At 53.2% G+C, this 19,498-nt stretch overlaps 1 protein-coding gene across 1 annotated transcript; it reads left to right on the top strand.

Moving 5' to 3' along the window:
- The first annotated feature begins 6,925 nt into the window (after nt 1-6,925).
- On the top strand, nt 6,926-18,030 carry snapc2 (small nuclear RNA activating complex polypeptide 2). The gene is made up of 6 exons (XM_033014664.1): nt 6,926-6,958; nt 7,806-8,025; nt 10,950-11,069; nt 15,899-15,967; nt 16,749-17,034; nt 17,732-18,030. The coding sequence occupies exons 2-6, from the start codon at nt 7,807-7,809 to the stop codon at nt 17,995-17,997; spliced, it is 960 nt and encodes a 319-aa protein (XP_032870555.1). The 5' UTR covers nt 6,926-6,958; nt 7,806; the 3' UTR covers nt 17,998-18,030.
- The last annotated feature ends 1,468 nt before the right edge of the window (nt 18,031-19,498 follow it).

Raw genomic sequence — 19,498 nt, 5'->3', positions numbered from 1 at the left:
ACCAACCTGACCTCACGGTGGCTCAGCACTTCAACTCCGAACTCCCCCTCCCATTCCGTATCCGACCTCTCTGTCCTGGGTCTCCTCCATGGCCAGAGTGAGCAACACCGGAAATTGGAGGAACAGCACCTCATATTCCGCTTGGGGAGTCTGCATCCTGGGGGCATGAACATTGAATTCTCCCAATTTTGTTAGCCCTTGCTGTCTCCTCCCCTTCTTATCTCTCCCTCAGCCCTCGGGCTCCTCCTCCTTTTTCCTTTCTTCTCCCCGTCCCCCCCTCCCCCCCCACCCCCCATCAGTCTGAAGAAGGGTTTCGGCCCGAAACTTTGCCTATTTCCTTCGCTCCATAGACGCTGCTGCACCCGCTGAGTTTCTCCAGCATTTTTGTGTACCATATACTTGCATCTACTGAATTACGTTTTTTTTTAAAGAGAATTAATATGTACGTAGCTGTTTTTTTTCAGCATATGGAGTTATTTATTGTAAGTTTGTGTATTAGTTAAATAATACTTTGGCTTTAAGCTTGGTTTTATTAGTTTAGCACTTATCCTGGAGTTTTAGCATGTACTTTGTGTTTTAATTGCATTTTTTATAAACAGTGCCCTCCATAATGCTTGGGACAAAGACCCATCATTAATTTATTTGCCTCTGTACTCCACAATTTGAGATTTGTAATAGAAAGAAAATCACAAGTGGTTAAATTGCACATTGTCAGATTTTAATACAGGCCATTTTTATACATTTTGGTTTCACCATGTAGATTTTACAGCTGTGTGGGAGATTCATAGATAAGGAAGTGTAAGGTGTGGAAACAGGACAAAGGGAATGGTGAGGCTCAAGGAAAATGTAAAATAGATCATTATTGCTTGGAGAAGGTAACAACAAAGCAAACAGAGATAAAATGAGGTCGGCGACAGTAAGACTGGCTGGAGAACTGGGAAGGGGGAGGGGATGGAGAGAGAGGGAAAGCAAGGGCTATTTGAAGTTAGAGAAGTCAATGTTCATACCACTCGGGTGTAAGCTGCCCAAGCAAAATATGAGGGGGTTTTTCTCCAATTTGCACTGGGCCTCACTCTCACAGTGGAGGAGGCCCAGGACAGAAAGGTCAGTGTGGGAATGGGAGGGGGGGTTGAAGAGCTGAGTCACCGGGAGATCAGGTAGGTTGAGGCGGACTGAACGGAGGTGTTCAGCGAAAAGATGGCCGAGCCTGCGCTTGGTCTTGCCAATGTGGAGAAGTTGACAACTGAAACAGCGGCTACAGTAGATGAGGTTAGGTGATGAGGAGGAATTTCTTTAATCAGAGGGTGGTGAATCTGTGGAATTCATTGCCACAGAAGGCTGTAGGCATGCAGGTGCAGCAGGCAGTGAAGAAAGCGAATGGTATGTTAGCATTCATAGCAAAAGGATTTGAGTATAGGAGCAGGGAGGTTCTACTGCAGTTGTACAGGGTCTTGGTGAGACCACACCTGGAGTATTGCGTACGGTTTTGGTCTCCTAATCTGAGGAAAGACATTCTTGCCATAGAGGGGGTACAGAGAAGGTTCACCAGACTGATTCCTGGGATGTCAGGACTTTCATATGAAGAAAGACTGGATAGACTCGGCTTGTACTCGCTAGAATTTAGAAGATTGAGGGGGGATCTTATAGAAACTTACAAAATTCTTAAGCGGTTGGACAAGCTAGATGCAGGAAGATTGTTCCCGATGTTGGGGAAGTCCAGAACAAGGGGTCACAGTTTAAGGATAAGGGGGAAGTCTTTTAGGACCGAGATGAGAAAATCATTTTTCACACATAGAGTGGTGAATCTCTGGAATTCTCTGTCACAGAAGGTTGTTGAGGCCTGGTGTACCATGACACCCAGGTCTCGCTGCAACTCCCCTTTTCCTAGTCGGCCACCATTTAGATAATAGTCTGCTTTCCTGTTTTTGCCACCAAAATGGATAACCTCACATTTATCCAATAGATGTGGCCCTTGTGGCTAAAGGGATCAGGGGGTATGGAGAGAAGACAGGTACAGGATACTGAGTTGGATGATCAGCCATGACCATATTGAATGGCGGTGCAGGCTCGAAGGGCCGAATGGCCTACTCCTGCATCTATTTTCTATGTTTCTTTGTTGTGGAGGCCACGTCTATGGATATTGTTTAAGGCAGAGATAGATAGATTCTTGATTAGTACGGGTGTCAAGGGTTACGGGGAGAGGGCAGGAGACTGGGTTAGGAGGGAGAGATAGATCAGCCATGAGTGAATTGTGGAGCAGATTTGATGGGCCTATGTCCTTATGGCCTTAACGAACAGATCAAAGCAGATGACGATAAGGAAATGTAGAATGGTTCATTTTGAGATGTGGGGAAGGTGACAATGAGGCATACAAACAGTAAAATGAATCAGTAGAACAGTGAAACTGGTGTGGGGGAGGAACGGAGATAGAGGGAAGTTAGAGAAGTCAATGTTCACACCTCTGAGTTGAAAGCTGCCAGACAAAATATGAGGTGCTGTTCCTCCAATTTACGCTAGGCCTCTCTCTGTCAGTGGAGGAGGCCCAGGACAGAAAGGTCAGTGCGGGAATGGGAGGGGGGAGTTAAAGTGTTTGGCAACTGGGAGATCAGGTAGGTTTATGCAGACTGAGCGGAGGTGTTCAGCGAAACGATCGACGAGCCTGCGCTTGGTCTCGCTGATATACAGGAGTCCACATCTGGAACAGCGGATACAGTGGATGAGGTTGGAGGAGGTGCAAGTCAACCTCTGCCTCAGCTGAAAGGACTTTTGGGGTCCCTGGACATTAGAGGGCAGAGTCATAGAGTCAAACAGGCCCATTCCTTCTCTCCAGCTACGCTGCCTGTCCCACCAAGTTACTCCAGCATTTTGTGGCAACCTTCAAGTCAAACAGGCCCATCGACCCAACTTGCACATAGAAACATAGAAAATAGGTGCAGGAGTAGGCCATTCGGCCCTTCGAGCCTGCAACACCATTCAATATGATCATGGCTGATCATCCAACTCAGTATCCTGTACCTGCCTTCTCTCCATACCCCCGATCCCTTAAGCCACAAGGGCCACATCTAATTCCCTCTTAAATATAGCCAATGAACTGGCCTCAACTACCTTCTGTGGCAGGGAATTCCACAGATGCATCACTCTCTGTGTAAAAAATGATTTTCTCATCTTGGTCCGAAAAGACTTCCCCCTTATCCTTAAACTGTGACCCCTTGTTCTGGACTTCCCCAACATCGGGACTAATCTTCCTGCATCTAGCCTGTCCAACTCCTTAAGAATTTTGTGAGTTTCTATAAGATCCCCCCTCAATCTTCTAAATTCTAGTGAGTACAAGCCGAGTCTATCCAGTCTTTCTTCATATGAAAGTCCTGCCATCCCAGGAATCAGTCTGGTGAACCTTCTAGCGACATATACCGGCCAACATGTCCCAGCTGTACTTATCTGCCTGCTATAGCCCCGCTATAGGATCTTTGGTCTCAACTACCTCCTCCAGTAGCTCGTTCCATACACCCACCGGCCTTTGTATAAAAAAGTTACCCCTCAGGTTCCTGTTCAATCTTTCCCACCTTCTCCTTAAACCTATGTCCTCTGGTCCTCGATTCCCTTGCTCAGGGCTTACCCGATCTATTACTCTCATGATTTTACACACCACTATAAGATCAACCCTCATCCTCCTGCGCTCCAAGGAATAGAGTCCCAGGCTGCTCAACCTCTCCCTGTAGCTCAGACCCTCGAGTCCCGGCAACTCCCTTGTGAATCTTCTCTGCACCCTTTTCAAGTGTGGTGGCGACGACACTCAAATGATGGAAGGGACATCATGCTAGGGGGCCACAGATGTGGGGTTAAATATGTGTGAACACGACAATTTTACGCAAAGAACGTACGTAGAGCTTCCGAGAATGTCAGGTATAATTTTGATTTTTTTTGTTTATACTTCAGCTTTTTGTGTCTATCTTCGGTGTAAACCAGTGTTTGCAGTTCGTTCTTAGAGAAAGTTACCTACAAGCTTGCACGTTTTAATTAACCTACAAGCTTGCACGTTTTAATTAACCTACAAGCCTGCCATAGAGGGAGTACAGAGAAGGTTCACCAGACTGATTCCTGTGATGTCAGGACTTTCATATGAAGAAAGACTGGATAGACTCGGCTTGTACTCGCTAGAATTTAGAAGATTGAGGGGGGTTCTTATAGAAACGTACAAAATTCTTAAGGGGTTGGACAGGCTAGATGCAGGAAGATTGTTCCCGATGTTGGGGAAGTCCAGAACTAGGGGCCACACAGTTTAAGGATAAGAGGGAAATCTTTTAGGACCGAGATGAGAAAAACATTTTTCACACAGAGAGTGGTGAATCTGTGGAATTCTCTGCCACGGAAGGTAGTTGAGGCCACACAATTCATTGGCTATATTTAAGAGGGAGTTAGATGTGGCCCTTGTGGCTAAAGGGATCAGGGGGTATGGAGAGAAGGCAGGTACAGGATACTGAGTTGGATGATCAGCCATGATCATATTGAATGGCGGTGCAGGCTCGAAGGGCCGAATGGCCTACTCCTGCACCTATTGTCTATGTTTCCACTGGACTCCGACCATCGGTCCGGTGACCCGCGCCACTCCACCCCCCTCCAGCAACCCACAGCCGTCGCCTTACCTGGAGCCTGGACTCTGCACTGGGCCTGAAGCCTCCACGCTGCTCACTCCCACTCTCCTGGGCTTAACTCCCCTGGGTCCTAGTGCCCGTCTGCCCAGCCTTGCTAACCTCAGTGGCTGTTCCACTGACTCTCCCCCATCCCCCTCCAACTATGTCACCCCCGCTCTTCCCCACCCACATTACAGCCCTCTCACCCCTGACCACCCCCCCCCCCTACACATCGCCCCGTCCCCAGTCCACCCACCTGCCTTCCTCTGGCCCCAACTCCCATCCCTGCCGAGTGTTCACCATCCCTCCGACCTCCCCCTCTCCCACACCGAACGGTCTGTCCTCAGCAGAGGTCTTACCTTTGTCCCCCTCCGTCCCCATCTTAATGAGTTCCGCACCCACCATGACTTGGAGCGCTTCTACCGTCGCCTCCGCCTCACAGCTCACTTCCATGGGAAGGAGTCCTCGCTCCCCAATGATGACCCCTTTTCCCGTCTCCAACGCACCCCCTCCTCGTGGAACCCCCCTCGTAACGTCCCGGCTCTGGAACTCTTTATCCAGAACATGCCGCCGCGACGTCAACCGCCTCAACTTCTCCACTCCCCTGTCTCACTCCAATCTCTCCCCCCCTGTACGCACTGCCATTGAATCACTCCGCAAAAACCCAGATTGGGTTATCAAACCAGCCGACAAGGGAGGTGCCATGGTAGTCTGGCGCGTCGATCTCTACAAAGCTGAGGCCAGGCGCCAACTCTCGGACACCTCCTCCTACTTACCCTTGGACCATGACCCCACTGACGAGCACCAGGCCACCATATCTAGCACCATCACCGACTTCATCAATTCCCACGCCCTGCCCAACCAAGCTTCCAACCTCATCGTTCCCCAGCCCCGCACGGCCCGTTTTTACCTTCTCCCCAAAATCCACAAACCCGGCTCTCCCGGCAGACCCATTGTCTCTGCTTGTTCGTGCCCCACCGAACTCATCTCCACATACCTTGACTCCATACTAACCCCCTTGGTCAAATCCCTTCCCACCTATGTTCTAGACACCTCAGACACTCTCCGCCGCCAGCGCGCATTCCACTCTTTAGGCCCTCACCCCCTCATCTTCACCATGGACGTCCAGTCACTCTACACCTCCATCACCCACCAGGATGACCTCAAAGCCCTCCGGTTCTTCCTCGAACAGAGGAGCAACCTATACAGGACAAGGGGTCACAGTTTAAGGATAAGGGGGAAATCTTTTAGGACCGAGATGAGGAAAACTTTTTTCACACAGAGAGTGGTGAATCTCTGGAATTCTCTGCCGCAGAAGGTAGTTGAGGCCAGTTCATTGGCTATATTTAAGAGGGAGTTAGATGTGGCCCTTGCGGCTAAAGGGATCAGGGGGTATGGAGAGAAGGCACGTACAGGATACTGAGTTGGATGATCAGCCATGATCATATTGAATGGCGGTGCAGGCTCGAAGGGCTGAATGGCCTACTCCTGCACCTATTTTCTATGTTTCTATACCCAGCCACTGACACTCTCCTCCGCCTAGCGCAGTTAGTCCTCACCCTCAACAACTTTTCAATGGCATGAACGTTGAATTCTCCCAGTTTTGCTAGCCCTTGCTGTCTCCTCCCCTTCCTTAACCCTCGAGTTGTCTCCTCCCATCCCCCGCCCTCGGGCTCCTCCTCCTCCCTTTTTCCTTCCTTCTCCCCCCCACCCCCCACCAGTCTGAAGAAGGGTTTCGGCCCGAAACGTCACCTATTTCCTTCGCTCCATAGATGCTGCTGCACCCGCTGAGTTTCTCCAGCACTTTTGTGTACCTTCTATGTTTCTATGTTCCCTTATATTGATATATTTTACTGTATATATATATATATGTTCCTATGTTCCTATATATATATATATATAGGAACATAGACTGGAGTAACTTCCTTCCCAATACTATGAACTGCAGATGCTGATTTACTAATATAGACTGAAAGTGCACAGATCCACGTGCTGCAGAGATGCTGGCTGTCCCACTGAGTTACTCCAGCATTTTGTGTCTGTGTCTGTCTGTGGTGTAAACCAAAGATCTTTGTTAAACCAGCATCAGCAGCTCTTCCCCCACACACCCATGGACGATGGGGGGAGGGGGGGAGGTCACGTGCAAAGGGGGAGGGGGGGAGGTCACGTGCAAAGGGGGAGGGGGGGGAGGTCACGTGCAAAGGGGGAGGGGGAGGGCGGGGTTACGCGGACGTTACGTTACGCGTGGAGCAGGGTCACGTGCGCGGGGGCGTGGAATTGCGTGACGTCAACCACGCTGTTCTTGTTGTGCGCCGGCAAGTGGAGAGGTGAGAGGAACATCCCCTCAATCCCCTCTCCCCCTCTCCCCCCTCTCCCCCTCTCCCCCTCTCCCCCTCTCCCCCTCTCCCCCATCTCCCCTCTCCCCCTCTCCCCCTCTCCCCCTCTCCCCCTCATCTCCCCTCTCCCCCTCTCCCCCTCTCTCCCCCTCCCTTGACCCCCTCCCCCCCTCACTCCCCTACTCCCTGCACCCCCCCTCCCCCTCACCCCTCCCCAGGTCCACCCCTCCCCCCCTCACTGCCCCACCGCTCCTCACTTCCCCCCTCCTACCCCTGCACTCCCTCCTCCCACTCCCACCACCCCTCCTCATCCAGTCCAACCCTCCTTCCAACCCTCCCTCCCCCCATCACGTCCCTCCACCCCTCCCCCTCTCCCTCCCCTCCTCACTCCCCCGCACCTCCCACTCCACCCTCCTCCCCCCTCCTAAGTAGACAACCTCCTCCTCCCCCTCCTTCCACCTCATCCCCCTCCCTCTCCCCTCAACCCCTCCCTCCCCTCCCCACTCTCCTTCCCTCTCCCCCCTCCTTTCTCCCTCCCCCCTGCCCCCTCCCTTCTCCCCGCCCCACTGCCCCTCCCTCCCCCCCTCCTACCCCTCTACTCCCTCCTCCCACCCCCTCCACCGCTCCCTCCCTCCCTCGACCCCTCCTTCCACCCTCCCTCGCCCCCCACTCCCCTTCACCCCCTCTCCTCCCACTCCCCCTCACCCCCACCTCCACATCCTTCCCATCCCACGCTCCTCCTCCCTTCTCCCCCCTTCCCTCCCTCATCCCTGACCCTTCTCCTCGATGACCCCCCCCCCCTCCATGCTGCTCCCCCTGTGCTCTGCTTGCCCAGCAGGATGAAGCCGCCGTCACGTGTGCGTGCGGCCCCGCAGCGCTACAGCGGGGTGCCCCAGACGGGGGTCGGGGATGGCGAGGATGGCGAGGCAGAGACGGCGGAGATGTGGAGCCGCAGCGAGAAGCAGCAGATGCTGCGAGCAATGGGCCAGCAGAGTGCCGGGCGGCCCCTCGACCAGCTGGCACTGGAGACAGCCGTGCCCACCCGCTGCCCACAGGAGGTGAGACCCAGCGCACACCCACACTGCCCCCGACCCAGCCCAGCACCATCTTCCCAATCCCCCCTCACCCAGAGCGCCTGGCGCCCCCTCGACCAGCTACCACTGGTGGCAGCCGTGCCCACCCGCTGCCCACAGGAGGTGAGGCCCAGTGCATGCCCACACTGCCCCCGACCCAGCCCAGCACCATCTTCCCAATCCCCCCTCACCCAGAGCGCCTGGCGCCCCCTCGACCAGCTGCCACTGGAGACAGCCGTTCCCACCCACTGCCCACAGGAGGTGAGGCACGATGCCACCCCACCTCACCCAGTGCCACCTTCCCCAGAGTGGCGGGCACCCCCTCGACCTACTGACGCTGGTGGCAGCCTTGCCCACCGTCAGCCAGCAGAAGGTCAGTCGCAGTGTCGCCCATACACACTGCCCCAAACCGGGTACCACCCCCTCCCCCTCACTGAGCCGATGCCCAGCAACACCCTCCCCCGTGCCCCTGTCCCCACTCACACTGCCCCTCACACCTCCACCTTGACCCCACCCACACAGAGCGCTGGATGGCACCCTGACTTGTTGGCAAAGGTGGCAGCCGTGCATACCTGCACCCCCAGGAGGACAGTCACAGTTCCGCCCCACCTGACTATAGAAGTTGTGAGGTCATGTTGCAGTTGTCCAAGACGTTGGTGAGACCGCATTTGGAATATTGTGTTCAATTCTGGGCACCGTGTTATCAGAAAGATATTGTCAAGCTTGAAAGGGTTCCGAAAAGATTTACGAGGGTGTTGCCAGGACTGGAGGGGGTGAGCTCTAGGGAGAGGCTGAGTAGGCTGGGTCTCTATTCCATGGAGCATAGGAGGATGAGGGGTGATCTTATAGAGGTATACAAAATTATGAGAGGAATAGATCGGGTAGATGCACAGAGTCTTTTGCCCAGAGTAGGGGAATCGAGGACCAGAGGACATAGGTTCAAGGTGAAGGGGAAAAGATTTAATAGGAATTCGAGGGGTAACTTTCACACAGTGTATGGGACAAGCTGCCAGAGGAGGTAGTTGAGGCTGGGACTCACCCATCGCCTAAGAAACAGTTGGACCGGTACATGGATAGGACAGGTTTTGAGGGATATGGACCAAGCGCAGGCAGGTGGGACTAGTGTAGCTGGGACATTGTCGGCCGGTGTAGGCGAGTTGGGCCGAAGGGCCTGTTTCCACACTATTACTCCACGACCTCCCCAACCCAGCTGTTGTCAAACCAGATTGAGATGCTTCTGGTCAGGATACTTTCTACTGCACCAGAGTAGAAGGATTGAAGGATCCTCAGAGACACTCTGAATTTCCTCAGCTGCCTGAGGTGGTTAAGGCACTGCCTTGCCTTACTCACGAGTGCTGCAGCTTGTGATGTCCATGTCAGATCCTCTGTGATGTGGACTACCAGGTATTTAAAGCAGCTCACCCTATCCACAGTAGTCCCATTTATCCCCAGTGGCGTGTAAGTCCTCGGTTGTTGTGCCCTTCTAAAGTCCACAATCATCTCTTTTAGTGACATTCAAGAGGAGGCTGTCCTGACACCAGAGTGCCAGATCAGCCACCTCCTCCCGGTAGGCCTTCTCATCGTTATTGGAGATCAGGCCCACCACCACAGTGTCATCAGCAAACTTGATGGAGTTGGAGCTGAACCTGGCCACAGAGTTATGTGTGTACATGGAGTACAGTAGGGGGCTGAGGACGCAACCCTGGGGGGGGGGGGGGAGGATCCTGTGTTCAGGGTGAGGGGGTTGGAGGCATGTCTCCCCATCTTGACCACCTGGGGCCTGCCGGTGAGAAAGTCCAGGACCCAGGCACACAGGGGAGTGTTCAGTCCCAGTTCCAGCAGCTTCCCAGCAAGTCTGGTGGGGATTATGGTGCTGAAAGCTGAACTGAAGTCATTGAACAGCATCCTCACAGTGCCAGTGAAAACTTTTTGCCACACACCCCTTTTAACCCCCCCCCCCCCCCCATCTCACCTTAAAGTTATGCCCTTGTGTCTTTGGTCATTTTCACCCTGGGAAAAAGGTTCTGTCTGTCATAGAAACATAGAAATTAGGTGCAGGAGTTGGATTGGCTGATCATCCAACTCAGTATCCTATACCTGCCTTCTCTCCATACCCAATGATCCCTTTAGCCACAAGGACTACATCTAACTCCCTCTTAAATATAGCCAATGAACTGGCCTCTACTACCTTCTGTGGCAGAGAATTCCACAGATTCATCACTCTCTGTGTGAAGAAAAATGTTTTTCTCATCTCGGTCCTAAAAGATTTCCCCCTTATCCTTAAACTGTGTGACCCCTTGTTCTGGACTTCCCCAACATCGGGAACAATCTTCCTGCATCCAGCCTGTCCAACCCCTTAAGAATTTTGTAAGTTTCCATAAGATCCCCACCTCAATCTTCTAAATTTACACCTTAGAAGATATGAGATTCGTCCTATCAGGCAAATCAGACCAATTCTTAAAGATTTGGTCTCCATTTATCGACTTATCACAAGCATGTGGTGCAACACAACCTTAGAAATTAAGTGTTTCAGACCCGGGTGAGAGGTGGATAAAGATACGAAGAGGGAATATCCCTTTCAATTTCTTTCTTTTTTTTCTTCTCTCTTTTCTCTCTCCTATTCTTTTTCTTTTTGCTTAGTTCACATCACCTTCTCCTTTTCTTTTTCGAGCTATATAATATTCTCTCTCTCTCTCTATTTCCTGCTTTTCTTACTTTTTTTTCTCTACTATTAAATTAAAAATAAGTTGTACATGAAATGCAATATGTTATTTATGTCCTTACATTATTGGACATCACTTCTAATAAAAATATTAAAAAAAAGAAAACCAGTCAGCGGAAAGACAACACGTGATTACAATTGAGCCGTCCACAGTGGACTATTTCTCTTTCTCTCGCTGCCCCCGCAGGTGCTGGGTTACGTACAGAGCCTGTGTCAGCGGTCCGAACGCAGCGCCGTGCAGAAGGTCTACAACCAACGGCGGCGGGAACACCACCACAGGCTGCGGCAGCCACACGTACCACTGCAGGTGAGGGGAGACGGGCGTAGGGATTGGGGGAGGGGTGTAGGTATGGGTTCTATGTTTCTATGTAGGGGAGAGGGGAATGAGGGAGGGGGGAACGAGAGGGTCCATGTGTAGGCAGAGTGGAATGGGGGGTCCAGGTGCAGTGATTGTGGGGAGGGGGTGCAGGGACTTGGGGGGGGGGAGGGGGGATATGAGGGGAGAGGGTATCAAGATCGTGGTGGGGGGTACGGGCGTAGGGATTGGGGGAGGCTGTGTAGGTGGGGGGGGTTCTATGTTTCTATGTAGGGAATGGAGAGAGGGGAAGGGAGAGGGGAACGAGAGGGTCCCATTTGTAGGGAGAGTGGAATGGGGGGTCCAGGTGCAGTGATGGTGGGGAGGGGGTGCAGGGACATGGGGGGGGGGGGGGGGGGGGAGGGGGATATGAGGGGAGAGGATATCAAGATCGTGGTGGGGGGGGGGGGACGGGCGTAGGGATTGGGGGAGGTTCTATGTTTCTATGTAGGGAAGAATGGAGAGGGGAAGGGAGAGGGGAACGAGAGGGTCCATTTGTAGGGAGAGTGGAATGGGGGGTCCAGGTGCAGTGATGGTGGGGAGGGGGTGCGGGGACCTGGGGGGTGGGGGGGGAAATGAGGGAGTGAGTGCAGGGGAGGGGGGGAGGGCAGGCCAAGGGAGAGGGTAAAGGGAAGGGGAGGCGGACAGGGTCAAATAGCTCTGTCCCACTGTACGAGTTCATTCCAAGAGTTCTCCCGAGTTTGCCCTGATTCGAACTCGGAGATTTACGGTAATGGCCGCTCGTAAGTACTCGGGGCTCTCGTGGACATTTTTCAACATGTTGAAAAATCTTCACGAGTCTTCCCGAGCTTATCGCGTTATCCGAGTACCTGCCGTTAGCGTTACGAGCCGCCAAGAGACGTACCCGAGCTCCGACGTACCCGCTACGTTCATTCTACGTGCTTACCGTCTTGAACCTGGGTTTTAGGATGGACGGTGATTTTAAACTAGACAAACAAATAGGCGCGGTGGTTAAGTCCAGCTTCTTTCACCTAAGGAAGCTGGCAAAGGTGAAGCCCATTCTCGAGCGGGAGCATTTTGAAACAGTAATCCATGCCTTTATTACATCTAGGCTGGATTACTGTAACGCACTCTACTCTGGAGTCGCACGAGCTTCATTGGCTCGTCTCCAGCTTGTTCAAAATGCTGCCGCTCGCCTTTTGACTGGAACTCGAAAGAGGGAGCACATTACGCCAATTTTGGCCTCCCTACACTGGCTCCCAGTGCACTTTCGAGTTCATTTCAAAATTATTTTATTTGTTTTTAAATCGTTGAATGGGCTCGCCCCGCCTTACCTCTCTGAGCTGCTCCACCTATATGCTCCTGCCCGGTGCCTCAGGTCAGCTGATCAGCTGCTCCTTGAGGTACCAAGGTCTAAGCGGAAGCTCAGAGGGGATAGAGCCTTTTCTGTTGCTGCTCCGGCACTCTGGAACACCTTGCCGTTGCACATCAGACAGGCCCCCTCACTGTCCATCTTCAAATCCTCCCTAAAAACATATTTTTATTCTTTGGCGTTCGACACTGGCTGAGGCATTGCTCCTGTTTTTAGTGCTTTTAATGTCTTTTAATTTTTAGTGTGTTTTTTATAGTCCTTCGTTTTACGATTTTTAATGGTTTTTAATTGTTTGTAATAGCTTTTTGTTCATGATTTTTCATGTACAGCACTTTGTGGCAACTGTAGTTGTTTAAAGTGCTTTATAAATAAAGTTATTATTATTATTATTATTATTATTACCACGAGTTTGATTTTTTTTTTAAACTCGGGAGAGCTCTTGGTATGAACTCGTACAGTGGGACAGGGCTTTAAGGGAAGCGGCGGGGGAAGACGGTGGAAGTCAGGGGTGCGTAGACGGGAGGGGGTGGTTGTAGGGGCTGAGGGGGGTGTAAGAATGAGGGAGGGGGTGCAGGAACAGGAGAGGGAGGGAGGGGGTGCTGAGACAGGAGGGGGAGTGATGGAGGAAATGTAAGGGGGGAAGGGTGGATGTGGAGTGCGGGCTTGGGGAGGTTTCTGTAGGGTGGGGATTGTGACTGAAGAGGGTCGCTAGTCAGCGTGGGTCAACGCCACCCGATGCCTCACAGAGCTAGAGATTTCTCCGGGTGCTCCGGTTTCCCCCCACACTCCAAAGGAGGCGCAGGTTTGTAGGTTATTTGGCTTCGGTAAAAATTCTAAATTGTCCCTTGTGTGTAGGATCGTGCTAGTATACGGGGATCGCTGGTCGTCGCGGGCTCGACGGGCTGAAGGGCCTCTTTCTGTGCTGTATCTCTCTAGTGCTCGTTTGTTGGTTCAATCTGTACACCGCTCTTTCCGTGACTGGACCTGTAAACTACCCCAAACGCCGAGGTGAGACACAAGATGCTGGAGTAACTCAGCGGGTCAGGCAGCATCTCTGGAGAGAAGGAATGGGTGACGTTTCGGGTTGAGACCCTTCTTTTCAGACTGAAGAAGGGTCTCGACACGAAATGTCACCCATTCCTTCTCTCCAGAGATGCTGCTGGTCCCGCGGAGTTACTCCAGCTTTGTGTCTGTCTTCAAATGACGTCAAATGGCGCTCCAGACGGCTGTGCGTATGCACGCAATCGCGCGCGACCTCTCCCCTGACTCTCAATCTGATGGAGGGCCTCGACCTGAAACGTCACCCATTCCTTTCTCTCCAGAGATGCTGCCTGGCCGGCTGAGTTACTCCTGCATTTTGTGTCGATTTTCGGTTATAAACCAGCAAATTTGCAGTTCTTTTCAACACATCCAAACTCAGAGGGGCCTGGTTGTACGAGTTCAAGCCCTCCTGAAGGTGACAGCACTGGTCACTCGAGCGGTAAAGAAAGCTAGCAGGCTGCTTACTTGCATGGAATATGAGTTCTCTCCCACATTTGCTGGGTGGGTGGGTGTATGGAACGAGCTGCCGGAGGAGGGAGTTGAGGCTGGGACTATCCCAACATTTAGGAAACAGACAGGTACATGGATAGGACAGGTTTGGAGGGATATGGGCCAAACGCAGGCAGGTGGGACTAGTGTAGCTGGGACATGTTGGCCGGTGTGGGCAAGTTGGGCCGAAGGGCCTGTTTCCACACTGTATCACTCTATGACTCTTAAAAAAAGAATGGAGTTCGCAGCCTGTTCAACCTCTCCCTCTATCTCAGGCCCTCCAGTCCTGGCAACATCCTCGTGCATATTCCTCACCGAACGCAACAAGACAGTGAACGTTGGGATCGTCCCTCAACTACCTCCTTTGAGCTGAACTTGCAGTTGTATAAGACGTTGTTCTGGGCACCGTGTTATGGGAAAGATGTTGTCAAGCTGGAAAGAGTGCAGAGAAAATTTACGAGGATGTTGCCAGGACTAGAGGGTGTGGGCCACAGTGAGAGGTTGAGCAGGCTGGGACTCTATTCCTTGGAGCGCAGGAGGATGAGGGGTGATTTTATAGAGGCATGCAAAATCATAAGAGGAATAGATCGGCCCAGAGTAGGTGGTTACTAAAAAAATGAAAATATCCATTTTCAGTTTAAAATCTCCAAGTGACGCTATGTCCCCCTTTACAGCTACTGGATGTTTTAATTAAGTTCAAGGCTATGGGGCAGTACATTGGCCATAAAGTTGCTGCCTAAAAGTGCCAGAGACCCGGAATTGATCCTGAATATGGGTGCTGTCTGTATGGAGTTTGCTCCTTTCCCCTTTGATCGCATGGGTTTTCTCCGGATGCTCTTGTTTCCTTCCACATTCCAAAGGTGTGCAGGAACCTATTTCAGTCCCAACTCAAAACATAATATTTTCCTTTTGTCCAGAGATTCTGTCTGACCTGTTGAGTTACTCCAGCTATTTGTGTCTATCTTCAGTTTAAACCAGCATCTGCAGTTCCTTCCTACACACACGATACTTTACGATAGAACTTTATTAATCCCAGGGCCCAGGAGGGAAATTGTGTGTGTGTGTGGGTATATATATTATATACCCACACACACACACACACATATATATACTTATACTAGACCAAGTGCAGACCCGTTGGGTCTGGTCCCCGAACGTGCTTCAGACCCCGAGTGTGGGGAGGGGAGGGGGGTGCACACTGGCTGTACCCCCGGTGGTTGAACATCCGATGTTTGGCTTGAGGTAGCGTGACAGAGCCGGGCTGGGCACCAGCGGTAGGGAAAAATGTCGGCGTTTTTCGAGCAGAGCCGGGCGTCAGCGGCCGTTATGGTCGCTGGCCAACAGGAGGCGACACAATGAGTGAGTGGTAGGGGGGTGGGGTGTGGAGGATTTTATTAAAAAATGTATACATAAAAATGCCCAAATGTTTTGAGGAGTGCATGAGTGAATGTAAAAGTGAATTAGCTAGCGAAATGGAAACATGACAGAGATTCAGTGTGTAGTGCTGGACCTCACTGTGAATCTTCATCGGAGTCTCCAGTAAAACAGGCATCAGTGAAGTCCTCTCAGTCATGTTGTGTGCTCCCTGCCTAGCCAGCCTGAAACAAAGCGCGTGATTGGCCAATTGGCGTCCCACTCAATGTTAAACGTGCTTTGATTGGACTAAAGCTACCCGGAAATGTTCAGGTTTTGTTCTTGACGAGTTTCAGGGATGATTTATATAATATTTTTACACAATATGTGAACATTTCATGTAGGTCCGTGAGTTGGGTCACGAACTTGCATAAAAAGCTCCTCGGTCCACAGCCTAACAGGTCGTGACTGGTGGAGGGGGGGCGGGGGTGAGGGGTGGTCACTGGGTACGGGGGGGTACAGCGGGTGTGGGTACACACTGACCGCTCCGCCGTGTCTCTCGCAGATCTGGACGGAGCTTGCAGAGGCGGTGACAGGACGGCTAGACGAGGTGATCGCCACAGCTGTCTCACAGGTACCTCACCCCCCTCACTCCTGCGTGTGGCACTGGCGGTCTGTGTGTGTGTGTATCGGAGTGTGTGTATATGAGCGTGTGTGTTTGTGTATGGGAGTATGTGTATATGGGTGTGTGTGTGTGTGTATCGGAGTGTGTGTATATGGGTGTGTATCGGAGTGTGTGTATCGGAGTGTGTATATGAGATTGTGGGTTTGTGTATGGGAGTGTGTGTAGATGGGTGAGTGTGTATCGTAGTGAGTGTATATGAGAGTGTGTTTGTGTATGGCAGTGTTTGCGTGTGTATGGGAGTGTGTATATGGGAGTGTGTGTGTATGTGAGTGTGTGTATATATGGGAGTGTGTATATGGTAGTGTGTATATGGGAGTGTGTGTATATATGGGATTGTGTATGTGTACGGGAGTGTATCTGGGAGTTTGTATGTACGAGAGTTTGTGTATATGGGAGTGTGTGTGTACATGGGAGTGTGTGTATATGGTGCTGTGTGTATATGGGAGTATGTGTGTGGCGCAGATGGACTGCTAGTGTATGTGGTGCTGTTGGAGGGGACGTGTGTGTGTCTGCCTGTACGTGTGTGTGTGTGTGTGTATGTGTCTGTGTGTGTACAGTTTGTCAGTGACTGTGGTCAGACCACCATCCATCCTCTGTCACCTCATTCCAACCACTCCGCCCCTCTCTCTCTCACCTGTCTACCCCCCTTCCCTTATAACCCCCAATCCTTTCCAATCCACCTCCCCGCTCTCCCCACTCCCCCTCCTGACGTCTGCCCTCCCTCCCGCAGACCCTCCTGATCGCAGCCACGGAGCCCGTGTGCGGGGACGGGCACTGTCGAGTGCCAGCGCGGGACGGCGGGGGTCACGGTGAGGGGGAGGGGAGGGGTCCCGGTGAGGAGGCAGCGCCCTCCGGGAGCGGTTCCGGACCCGCCGCTGAGGGGGAGCCCCCGGGCAGCCAGCGCCAGGCACGGGACACGGACACGGACACGGACACGGACACGGAGTGCGCTGCTGTCTACAGCTTCCTGTCAGCCGCCGTGAGGGGAACGCCTCTGCCTCCCCTCCCACCCCAGGGTGAGTATATACACCCCCTCCACGCTCAGTACAGTACCGACCCTCCCACCACCGCCCCTCCTCGCCTCTCAACCCAGGGTAAGTACATACCCCCACCCCCCACACCACATCCCCTCCCGTCCTCACCCTCCAATCTCTCCCCAGGGTTACACACCCCCTCATGTCACCACCGCCCCTCTCATCCCTCCCCCCACCCTCCCCTCACCACCGCCAATCCTCCTTCCCTCTCCTCTCCTCACGACCCCTCCCCACCCTCTACCCTCTCCCCAGGGTAAGTACGCACACGCCGACTCCCCCCTCACCCCCTCCCCTTCCCACCATATCCCCTCTGCCGTCTCTCTCTCTCTCTCCCTGCCCCCCATCCCCCCCCCCCCCCACCAGCCTGATGCCTGTCCCTCGCCCTTTCTCTCTATCCGCCTCTCTTGCTCCCTCGCCCCCGTCTCCCCTCGTTCCGTCTCACCACCCTCTCTCTCTACCTTGGTCTAACTGCCACCTCTCTCTCTCCCCCTCCCCCCCTCTCTCACCCCCCCCTATCTCCCCCTCCCTCCCCCTCTCCCTCCCCCCCGCTCTCCCCTCTCTCTCTCCCCCCCGCTCTCCCCTCTCTCCTCCCCGCTTCCCCTCTCTCCCCCATCTCCCCTCCCCTATCTCCCCCTCTCTCCCTCCCCCCCCTCTCTCCCTCCCCCTCTCTCCCCCCCAGCCTCGTCGCTGCTGCTGGAGCTGCTCCACTCTCTCCCCGCTCAGGTTCTCTCCCTGAGGGGCCGCCCTCTCTCCCCCGCCCTCCAAGGGTCCCAGGGCCGGCTCCAGGGTCTCCACCGCCTTGCCCCCCCAGGGGCCCGTCCCACCAGCCCCCTGAACCCCCTCCCCCGGCCCCTCAACCCCTTCACCCTCCCCCTGGGACTGCTGGTGGGTGGGGAGGGGGACTCCCCCGCTCCCTCCCCCCCAAGCCCAGCGCTGATCCTATGACCACCTCTGACCTCTGACCCCAGGTTTAAATAGCCCCCCCTCTGCCCTGATCCACTCCCCCTCCTCTCTCTCCTTTCCCCGTCCCCCTTTCCACCCCCTCCCTCTCTCCTTCCCGCTCCTCCCTTCTTCTCTCCTCCCCTCTATACTCACCCTCTCTCCCCCTCTCACCCTCCCCCCCTCTCTCATCCCCTCTCCCCCCCTCCCCGCCTCTCTCCTCCCTTCTTCTCCCCCCACCTCTCCCCCTCTCTCCGCCCCTCTCTCTCCCCCCCTCTCTCCCCTCTCTCTCCCCCTCCCTCTCTCTCCCCCTTCCCTCTCTCCCCCTCTCTCCCCTCTCTCCCCCCTCTCTCTCCCCTCTCTCTCTCACCTCTCTATTCCCCCTCTCTCTCCCCACTCTCCCCTCCTCCTCTCTCTCCCCCACTCTCTCCGCCTCGAACCCCTCCCTTCCCTCACTGTTTATATCTGTCCTGGGGGGGGTTAATACTCCCACCCCCCCGACCCCGACTTCCTCCCCACTTCCCCTCTCTCTCCCGACTAATGATAAGGAAGGGGTTTATATCCCCTGAAATGTGTGAGGGGTTATTTAACCCTTGCCCCCACCCTGCCTTTGTATTGATGGTGTGGAGCTGAGATCCCAGAAAATGCCCCCGGGAGGCTGTGGGTGGGACCACCCCATTGTCGGGACCCATCTCTTCACATAGACTACCTCACCTACACCACATGCGAGTGACAAAGTGCTGGAGCAACTCAGGCAGCATCTCTGGAGAACATGGATGGGTGACGTTTCGGGTCGAGACCCTTCTTCAGACTGGAGTAACTCAGCAGGACAGGCAGCATCTGTGGAGAACATGAATCGGTGACGTTCTGCGTCGAGACCCTTCTTCAGACCCTGTTCAACCCAGTCTCTGAGGAACAGCCTCTCCTGTGAGCATTTTTGTTCAATAAACCTCTCTAATTATTTGTAGATTATTTAAGATTCTTTTGAATGGGGATAAAAGTCAGGAACTCACTGGCTGGAACTAAATTAATCATGGGGTCATACAGCATGGAAACAGACATAGAAACGTAGAAAATAGGTGCAGGAGTAGGCCATTCAGCCCTTCGACCCTGCACCGCCATTCAATATGATCATGGCTGATCATCCAACTCAGTATCCTGTACCTGCCTTCTCTCCATACCCCCTGATCCCTTTAGCCACAAGGGCCACATCTAACTCCCTCTTAAATATAGCCAATGAACTGTGGCCTCAACTACCTTCTGTGGCAGAGAATTCCACAGATTCACCACTCTCTGTGTGAAAAATGTTTTTCTCATCTCGGTCCTAAAAGATTTCCCCCTTATCCTTAAACTGTGTGACCCCTTGTTCTGGACTTCCCCAACATCGGGAACAATCTTCCTGCATCTAACCTGTCCAACCCCTTAAGAATGTTGTAAGTTTCTATAAGATCCCCCCTCAATCGTCTAAATTCTAGCGAGTACAAGCCGAGTCTATCCAGTCTTTCTT

Source organism: Amblyraja radiata, chromosome 43, assembly GCF_010909765.2.
Source record: "Amblyraja radiata isolate CabotCenter1 chromosome 43, sAmbRad1.1.pri, whole genome shotgun sequence".
NCBI classification, from domain to species: domain Eukaryota; kingdom Metazoa; phylum Chordata; class Chondrichthyes; order Rajiformes; family Rajidae; genus Amblyraja; species Amblyraja radiata.
The sequence above is the reverse complement of the archived record's forward strand: the minus strand, read 5'-3'. Positions and strand labels throughout refer to the sequence as shown.

Coding starts and splice junctions, on each gene's coding strand:
- snapc2 (XM_033014664.1), top strand. CDS start 7,807: ATGAAGCCGCCGTCACGTGTGCGTGCGGCCCCGCAGCGCTACAGCGGG. Junction 8,026..10,949: donor CCACCCGCTGCCCACAGGAG/GTGAGACCCAGC, acceptor CTGCCCCCGCAG/GTGCTGGGTTACGTACAGAG. Junction 17,035..17,731: donor GCCTCCCCTCCCACCCCAGG/GTGAGTATATAC, acceptor TCTCCCCCCCAG/CCTCGTCGCTGCTGCTGGAG.